The sequence below is a fragment of the Brachyhypopomus gauderio genome, unplaced genomic scaffold (assembly GCF_052324685.1).
Source record: "Brachyhypopomus gauderio isolate BG-103 unplaced genomic scaffold, BGAUD_0.2 sc183, whole genome shotgun sequence".
NCBI classification, from domain to species: Eukaryota; Metazoa; Chordata; class Actinopteri; order Gymnotiformes; family Hypopomidae; genus Brachyhypopomus; species Brachyhypopomus gauderio.
Genome location: NW_027507004.1, coordinates 1 through 9,963, shown reverse-complemented (window position 1 = coordinate 9,963; position 9,963 = coordinate 1). Strand labels below are relative to the sequence as shown.

Sequence of the window (9,963 nt, the reverse complement as noted above, 5' to 3'; positions counted from 1 at the left end):
GCCTAAAATATTACACCACTCTGAAACCATGTCTAGCCTGACTTGCCATTACTCATTCTTCTATAACCACATGACGTCCAATTTCCTTTTTGTTTTATTCATCTAACTGTGGTGCCTTATATTTTATTTTTATGTCGTTTATAAACTTCAGCGGGAATTATTCAGAAATTAACTGTACTTTTCCAGAATTGCATTCCCATCCTCGAAAATGGATCAGACTAATGTGTTGGCATTGCCATATCCATCCAGTTTATTTTGTGTGGGTCAAGATGGGTGCCCTCTCCTGGGTAATAAATAAAACCCTTTATTCAACTGCTTTTATTCATGGAAAGCAATTGTTTAACTGTACCCAGTTGCTGATCTAATCATAGCATTAATATATTGCTACAAAACATGCGTATTTGTCGTAATGAATAATACTCAACCAATACTTAGGCCAATCATATATTAATCCAGTTTCTTCTCGTCATTAAATAATGTCCCATGCTCTTCATTTGGGGTGTATCAGCTTTTCAAAAGTGGGAGTCTTCTAGGATGTCATAGCATATTTTGCATCGTTTTAATCTGACAAAATGAGTCGGGGTGTGTGTGGTGGATCCTGAGGTAGGGGTGTTGAATCACTCCCCCTCCCTGTTTGCCTGCTGGAGGTCCTATATCGAGGCTACCTACAGTAGGCGATGTTCATAATAGTGGCCCGATACAGAATTCTGTCACGTTTCTGTAAACACTGAGAGAAGGAGTCAATAGAGTAATGTAATAATAATCAACAATAAACACAATTGTTCAAATAGTCTCATTTGGCGAGGATTTTTAATCGGTTCTGTTCAAGAACTGAAAGGCGAGGCGAGATACACCACAGTGTGGTTCTTCTCTCCTCCGCGGGACGAAAGACGGGGGGTGTCGGCTGGCCGGGCTGCCCTGTCCCCCTGCCAGGTTAGCGGGGAGCGGGAAGGTAATGAGGTGCACCAGAGCGCTAACCAGCCTCTTACGGGCCAGGATCAACTGTTAGGGAAAAACGTTTCAGCGACGAGACGCGCGACAGCTCCAACGCAAACACCACGATGTAACTGCGAAAAGGTCAGTCAACATCAACATGCCATGCGAAAGCGCTCGTCTCGGATAAAAGTTTGGATCCTGGTTTGTTTTTTTGTGATGTCTCCAAGTCTTCTATGAATCCCAACCCCCCCCCTTCACATCAAAACTCCGCTCAGCACGTACCTTTGTAATGTAATGAGTCAGTTTTCAGAGACATCCCCAAGATAACGATATAAAGTGTGAAATATTTTGCAAGGTTAAAAAATAATTAAACAACATATATAGACCTTTATGTAACATGAGATCTATTTTGAAAATAGATCCAGATGTGGTCCGGACATGTGCACCTCCCTGGTGATATGTTCTGGGCATGTCCAACTGAGAGGACACCCCGGGGAAGACCCAGGACCCACTGGAGAGATCATATCTCGCTGTCCAGGGAACGCCTCAGTATCCCCCAGAGGAGCTAGAAGAGGTGGCTGTGGAGAGGGAGACCTGGGCCTCTTTGATTAGGCTACTACCCCCCTGTATTTACTGCTGATGCTCTGGTTGGGTTGTGATGCTGCCATTTTAAACATTGGCTTAAAATGTAAGTTAAATCCACGTCCCATGGAGCTGAGATCAGGTGATTGACTTGTCCAGCTAAGAACATTTCACTTTCCGTGACTGATAAACTGTGTTGTGTAGTACATCTCCGTACATCTCAGCCCTCCTGCTATTGCTTGTGTATCTTAATCTTTGTGTATCTTTCATTAAGATGAACTCATCTGATTCACATTCACATCCTCAATAAAGACCAGTGAGACATTTCCACCAGCTGCCATCAACGCCATGTTGTTTTCCAGATGAGTACCTACTTTTCCTCCACACTTCCCAGATGAGTACCTACTTTTCCTCCACACTTCCCAGATGAGTACCTACCTTTCCTCCACACTTCCCAGATGAGTACCTACCTTTCCTCCACACTTCCCAGATGAGTACCTACCTTTCCTCCACACTTCCCAGATGAGTACCTACCTTTCCTCCACACTTCCCAGACACTCTACTACTGTTTGAGCCCTATTTCATCTGTCCATAAGAATTTGCCCAGAGCTCTACACATTCTTATGTACTTTGTAAGAAGATGTAATCTGACCATTGCACTTCCCATGCAGGCCTGTGATCGGGACCTACATATCCTTGTGCTAAAGCCGTACTTTAATCTAATGGTCTTAATGCTTAGTTTTCACACCAGATCTAGAGTGCTGGACTGCAAAGCTAAAATAACAACAAAACCCAGAAAAAAGGCACCACCACACCCCCCCCCCCCCCCCAAAAAAAAAAAAAAAAAAAAAAAAAACCCAGCATATGCTGTGTGTAAAAAAAACCTATTAGTGTTAGGGTTAGGGTTCATAGTAGGGTTAGGGTTCATAGTAGGGTTAGGGTTAGGGTTAATAGTAGGGTTAGGGGTAGGGTTCATAGTAGACACACACTGAATGCTTTATGGTCCACATCCTAAGAAGCACATTTGGACATTTATGCAATATGTCTTTGGGTTGCACTCTTTTTAGTCTAAGTGTTCATACATTAAAGTAAGGAGCACTCTTCTAAAGCCTACATAAAAAGGGACTGAGATCAACACCCTGTGAACCTACACTCAAACAAGTAGGCTCAGAGACAGCTTTTACCCATGAGCCATCGCTGTACTGAACATGTAAATAACGGCAACAATAATGTAAATTCCCAACCCATGTGCAATACAACCCATGTGAAATACTTCCCACGTGCAATATTATGTAACATACACTGTAAATAACTTTGTGCAATATTCAACATATCATGGAAATAATCTACCGAACCATTTGTAAATGTGGCACTACTTTTCAACTTGTCGTTTTATGTCATTGTGTGTATTTATTGTCCCAACAAGCACCTTGGAGTAGAATCAAATTTCATTGTAATGCAAATTATAATGACAATAAAGGCGATTCTGATTCTGATGCTGGAGGCATCTGAACGTCCTTTGTGAAATTCCAACATTTTGTTTGCTTCTTTGGAGGAGATTGTCCCTCTCCACCACCAAGGTCTGGACCTTCTGGTCAGACTCCAGGACCCAATACTTTTCCTTAATGCAGCCAAGCTGGACCAGATGGCCTTTACAAGGCCAATGTGCTCACTGGTGAAATGGAGATACTGTGGTGGGAGACAAGTTGAGACACTCTCTTCTTGAACGTGGTAAAGCTCCACAAAAAGCTTTAGGAACAGGAAACGACTTACATTGTTTTTGTAAGGGATGTCAATCAGTCTTTCTACCAACCCTACACCCATGGCAGTGTGAACCCAACATTCACTGCAAGCACCTGACTGTCCTTACCTGTTCAGTACTGACACCTGCCTCTCCTTACCTGTTCACTACTGACACCTGCCTCTCCTTACCTGTTCACTACTGACACCTGCCTCTCCTTACCTGTTCACTACTAACATCTGGCTCTCCTTACCTGTTCACTACTAACACCTGGCTCTCCTTACCTGTTCACTACTGACACCTGCCTCTCCTTACCTGTTCACTACTAACACCTGGCTCTCCTTACCTGTTCACTACTGACACCTGCCTCTCCTTACCTGTTCACTACTAACACCTGGCTCTCCTTACCTGTTCACTACTGACACCTGCCTCTCCTTACCTGTTCACTACTAACACCTGGCTCTCCTTACCTGTTCACTACTGACACCTGCCTCTCCTTACCTGTTCACTACTGACACTTGGCTCTCTTTACCTGTTCACTACTGACACCTGCCTCTCCTTACCTGTTCATCCTCTACCAGTTCTCACTATGAATGGTGGCTTTCCGTATAACTTGTGTATATTTAGTTTCCCCCCGTGGCTAGCTAGCCAAGAGTATTTTTGCATTCTTTAATTTTGTAATCTTATTCTATTGTTTACTGTGTTCTTCTCTCCAGTGTTTCAGGAGTGTATGATTGATTTCCTGTCTGTTCTGTTTCTCATATTGTTGTCTTCATTTGTCAAATCTGCTCAAATGTACCTTTTCGTCAGCATGTCCATCATTGCTAGAGATTTTTTTCCACTAAGCAACAAGTGTTCAAATGTGTTAGTGTCCAAAACAGGAGGATTTTGCTTCATAATCATTATCTTATACACTGAAGCCATTTTAATGGGCATTTTGACTCTCCCAACTTCTACCAGCACACAGAGAAATGATAGATATCTGTAATGTAAAAAAATGACAGGAAAGGAAGCAGGGAATGCATCTCCAGTATTGAAATATACAACTAAAATTCATACAGGAACAGCAGAGGGTAGTTTAAAACAAAGCTGGCTGGTCTACGCTAGCATCTGAGGCAGGGTCGGTCTAAAACCAGGGATGCCTATTCAGAACTTGGTGACTGTGTCCTTTATTTGAATGACAGGCTGTTAACTTTGAGCCACTGGTGATGGATGTAACAGACGGTTTTACCAGATTAGTAACAGTACTAATGAACCCCCTTGTCTTGTTCGTTCGCACTCACTCACTCACTCACTCACTCACTCACTCACTCACTCACTCACATGTTAATCTAGTTGAAATTATAACACCAGGTCATCAGTGAGGAAGGAAAAAATGAGAGAGACTATAGAGAAAGTGGCAGAAAGAGAAAAAGCAAGAAAAGGTGGATTGAAGTGATGTCCGTGAGAGCGCTGCCAGAGGCTATCTCCTTCCTGCTGTGACTTTGCCAGAGAGGCAGCCCACGAGTGCTTGCATCCGATAAGGACCCAGCTAGACCACAGAGAGCCAAGATGGGCTTGGTTCTTTAAATAGGAAGCATGTCTATGGTATCACGCAGTGCCTTCAGGCTTGAATCAATGCATCAGAACCACACACACACACACACACACACACACATACACACCCATACTTATTCTACCCTTACTGAACATATTTCCATAGAGATGGGTCATTTAAGTTGGGACCGCAGTGTTACAGGTGAGAACTCTCCTCTTCCCCCGAGCCCCCTAGCCTGCCTCATTCACGGGCTGTGAAAGACGATGGTTCCAGGCACTCCAACAAACAGCAAAGAACAAAACAAATGCGGATGAAAGGAACCAGTGAAGGGGCTGAATTACACCGGCTGCACTTTTCCAGAGAGTCAGGGGAACATGGCCAAATGAGACAGAAGGAGACAGAGACGGGGGCTGTTTGTCCAGACTTTAATTCAATAGAGGCACAAGTGAAACCAAACCAGTAAACAGAGGACCAATGAGTGTGTGTTGGACAACGGCTGGTAGACTAGTCTCCACATGGTCAGGTAATTGCTGACATACAGTACATGCCAGTGGTGTGGAACCCCAGCACTGCAGATCACACGTTCTTGAGCATATGAGACGTTTAGCTCACAATCCAACAAATATCTCCCCCAACATAGTGGTGCTTAAAGAGAGAAGAAACATTTGGAGACTATAAAAATTAAAATTGTATTGCAGTGTTCTAAAGCCTGGAACTGATGTACTGATGTGTCTTACTTTATTCACAGACAAAACAACAGATGGTATTTTATGTACTTTTTTTACATTTCATTGCTGATTCTTATTATATATAACAGTTTAGACTTCATCGCTCATTGTTTGTCATGGAAAATAGTTTGCTATTATTTAATGTGTTTGGATGAATGATAAATGTGAACCATATGTCACGATCTACTATATATTGGTATGTGACACATGAAATGATATTAGTATAACCTAACTGTAATAAAATTTAATTTTAAGAGATGAGATGCATGAGAAGTTGTAGGTGTGAACACCTGCAGTCCCCCTTCCTGCCTCCAGGGGTCCTCCTCCCCCGAATTCTAGGGTTATCATGGTTTCTCCACTACTGTTTTTCCGTTTCTAATTATCCTGCCTATATATACACTTCCTAGACCAACTTTACCTTGTGAAGTATTGCCATTCCTGTGTGTCTGTATAGCAAGCATTATTTCTCTAGCCTGTTGCCTGTGTATTGACTACTGCCTGCAATTCTCCGACCTTGTTTTTTTGCCTAGCCCTTTTTTGTTCCTTTGCTGGAGTTGGTTCTCTGGATTTTTTGACCTTTTTTGCCTGGTTTTATTGACTCCATCTTTGCTCTGCCCCATTGTAATAAACCTGCAAATGGATCCCAATATGTCTCGTGATTCTGACTCGTTACAGAGGGGGAGAATTAACATATTGTGTGCGAGAGAGACGGCGAGGGTGTGAAAGATATTAGGTGTGTGAAATCATATGTGTGAGAAAAAAAATGAGTGAGTGTGTGTGAGAAAGACATATGGACAGAAAAAAAGAAAAAAATTATTTATTTTCTCTGAAAATGTCTCTGTCAAGCTGTTAAATCCAGTAGTGGTTCTGGTCATCTGTCAGCTTGTAGTGGTCTGCTGTGGCTACACAACATAACCATTTTGTGATTTACATGTGAGATGAAACCCATAGTTTGTAAGAGAGTTTGGCCAGGCCTGTTAAGTATGAATAATAACACACACCAAACATATGTTGTAAACTTAAAAACGGAACAGAAGAAGCTGTAATGTGAAGATTTATGAATCTGAAATTAAGATTTATGGATTTATGAAAAGTCTGTGTTTCCTGGAAATCCTCTCTACTCCAAGAACTTTAAGTGCAGGTTACAGCTTGGACCAAAGAAATAAGTTGATAATTAACTATTTTTCCCATGAGGGTTATAGCAATTAAATTTTCATAGATTTTCTTTAATGCTCTGAACATTGTACAAGTACGATCTTGTAGCCCAAAAGGTTCAAATTACACAGAAAATACATCCAGAGACTTGAAGTGCCATTAATTGTATGTGTGTGTGTGTGTGTGTGTGTGTGTGTGTGTGTGTGTGTGTGTGTGTGTGTGTGTTTCTCTCCTCAATCCACAGGGTTTCTGGATCCCTTGTATAGTGGGTTGGAGAAGGACAGTCTGGCAGAAAACTAAAAACAACACACAAGAACATACCATATGAACTTTTGAGCAAATTCACACCATGTGGACTTTAGAAAGTATTCGGACAGACAGGTATTATTTTGATTAAGCTGAAATCGTTCCCTTTAATCAGTCCCAATATGTTTGACTTGGTTTAGGCTTCAGACACGCTTTGAGTCACTAGACAGAAACTGAAAGACTACAGGGCTCAATGTGAAATCACCCAAAATATTGTCACACAAAGGATATAAATAAACCACACATGGCAGGCATCACTGTATAAGCATATGCAGTCATGTGTGAATCGGCAGTCATTATTTTGGTTAGTTAATTAAAAAAACAACACACACACACACACACACACACACACACACACACACACACACACACACACACACACACACACACACACACACAAAAACCCTACAAAAAACCAAATTTTCTAAATCCCCAGCAAGATTCCCATTGTGTTTATGTGTAGCTCCACACAAGTCTCAGTCTTGCAGCCCTAACGTGAGCAGTCAGGCTACACACGATGATAAATGACAAGAACAACACATTATCCAGACAGAGGGTGACAGCAACAACATGGTATCCGTGACGTAATGCAATGATCGACCAATCTCAACCGAGCACTGCCATGTCTCTGTGTGTGGTAATGTGTAGGTGTGTCCGTACCTCAGGCTCCTCCCTCCATGGGTAAACACTGATCCTGGGCCTGTGGCTGGCACCCCAGCCTGGCTTAAATGTAGAACTGGCTGTGAAGTTTCCTCCTGGAAACTGAGGCACACGTTGCAGTGTCAGACCGTTTGCAGTAGCACCACACGTCTGTCATCATAACACGCAGTATTACGATATGCCAAACTGCTTATTACACTGCAATTACTGTGGAAAATGAAAAACCTTAACTACTGAAATAATGTTAGCAAGACATTTCTTGGCACATCATACAAAGATTTGGTGAAAATTAATTTAGGTTCTCAGTTAGTCTAATATTTAAGACCAAATCATTGTGTGATATTTCGCTCTATGTAGTGATTTAGATAAAGTCAATAGCACATGCAATGTGAAATTTTACCCCTTGGTTTATAAAATGAAATTAAATGCACTCTTCAAACTGCACTGGGGCTACAGGACTGACCTCGTCTCTCCAGACACAAACAGAAGTGTCCTGCTCCTCACTAGCCATCAGCACAGCATCTCTGGGTAGCCAAAAATCACATCAAATAAGAAACAAAGGAAGATTACTCTTACAATATTTAAATGAAGTGACAAAAGAGAAGAGTGAAGAGATGTTGTTATTCAGGTGAAATGTAAGAGACGTGTGATCTTAATGTCGCCCAAGTAAATAGCCGTACTTAGCTGTGTGTTTTCTGTGTAGAAAAAAGAGTATGGTGCCGGCAATAATAGCCAACAGGATCACTGCTACACTTACACCTGTGTACACTACCACTGAAACACACACACACACAAACACACAGACATACACACCATAGTCAATGTTGCATACTACATATTTCTGTATGGTGCATGCACACATGTATCCACACACACGTGTATGGTTACCTATATCAGAGTCAGGGATCACACTAGCATTAGTGGGACGGGGCAGTTTCAGGTGCACATGGCATCTGTTTCCGGTCCATAATGACTGACAGCTGGACAGAAAAGAAATGGAACATTACAACACAGACACACACAAACACACAGTATTGTCTTTTGTATTTTCAGAAACAAATTAAGAAACAAAAGGGAATGAAAATGTACTTCATCAAATCAGCACTAGAGTCCTTCCTGGCCTGTGTAGTCTATAATGAGAAACAAACTGACATATGTAAACACTGTGCAGAGTGCAAACTGCATACTAAATGTACATCCACTATTCTCTAAGCGTCTGCAGTAGGACGACTGGTGTTTGCACTCTCTCTCTATCACACACACACACAAAGTAGTTCTTCTGGTTGATCACTGAGGGCCATGACTTCTTGCAAGTTCGACAGATTGACACTACCACCTCATGAGACGCTGGAAGTTAGAGAGGAACAGAGTGGTGTCTTCTGTAGTGGAGTCTCAAAGCTCAGAGCTGGAGCCTCTTAATGGGACACTTGACATTGTGTGATAGCGTAAACGCAGTAATTCATTGCGGGAACCTCCGTTCAGTGGATTTGAAAAGGGTTTACTAGCAGCTAGGGGTTCCTGAAGGACACCCGTGTGATGCGGTCCTCTTAGAGGGAGTTCACTGTCACTGCAGACGGTATTCCTGGCCTTGTTCATGCTGACACCTTCACACACTCTGTGGACAAATGGCTGTGTTCCAAATGTGTGTGTGTGTGTGTGTGTGTGTATCAAGATTTGCATGTTCCAAGTGTGTGTGTGCATGTTACTTACATACAAACAGGTCCATGGGTGCCCACCACACATATTCCAGCATTAAGGCAGTAACCGTCAGGACACTCTGAAAACCAGATGCACGCACAGGAATGAACACACACACACACACACACACACACACACACACACACACACACACACACACACACACACACACACACACACACACACACACACACACACTAATAATGATGCTTTAAATTGGCACATCAACAGTAAATGAAAAATAAAATAATATTTACCAACATTTGATAGAAAATATTCAATTTTCTTTTATGGCTTTATTACTGATTGCATAAAATGGGTCATTTAATGTCTGAATGCAGGTCCCAGTTCTCCTGTGTGCTCTAGAGCAGCAGGCTGTGTGGTTTGAGTGCAGGAGCTGTTTGTGGTTCACATGGCCACATCTTCCGCCCGAGGCTTTTGATGGCACCTTATTTGATTGTCAAACAAAAGACACACTCCATGTATGCTCACAGATGTCTCCTATGTTAGTACGTCCATGTCTCTTGCTCTTCTCCAGGACAGAACTTCCTGGCTGGCCGAAGCAGCACATGTTAAATGTTCCTCCAAGGATTGTCAATCAATCCATCAATTTACCTATC

General features: G+C 42.2%; 1 protein-coding gene across 1 annotated transcript; it reads right to left on the bottom strand.

Moving 5' to 3' along the window:
• Window positions 1-5,232: 5,232 nt before the first annotated feature.
• LOC143501968 (MAM and LDL-receptor class A domain-containing protein 1-like) lies at window positions 5,233-9,914 on the bottom strand. The gene is made up of 7 exons (XM_076995138.1): window positions 9,857-9,914; window positions 9,356-9,422; window positions 8,534-8,625; window positions 8,326-8,419; window positions 8,109-8,169; window positions 7,646-7,747; window positions 5,233-6,975 (listed from the first exon to the last, which is right to left on the bottom strand). Exons 1-7 carry the CDS (start codon window positions 9,912-9,914, stop codon window positions 6,913-6,915), a joined length of 537 nt encoding a protein of 178 aa, XP_076851253.1. The 3' UTR covers window positions 5,233-6,912.
• Between the last annotated feature and the right edge of the window lie 49 nt (window positions 9,915-9,963).

Coding starts and splice junctions, on each gene's coding strand:
- LOC143501968 (XM_076995138.1), bottom strand. CDS start 9,914: ATGTGCTGCTTCGGCCAGCCAGGAAGTTCTGTCCTGGAGAAGAGCAAG. Junction 9,423..9,856: donor GAAGAGCAAGAGACATGGAC/GTACTAACATAG, acceptor TCTGGTTTTCAG/AGTGTCCTGACGGTTACTGC. Junction 8,626..9,355: donor ACCCATGGACCTGTTTGTAT/GTAAGTAACATG, acceptor TTTTCTGTCCAG/CTGTCAGTCATTATGGACCG.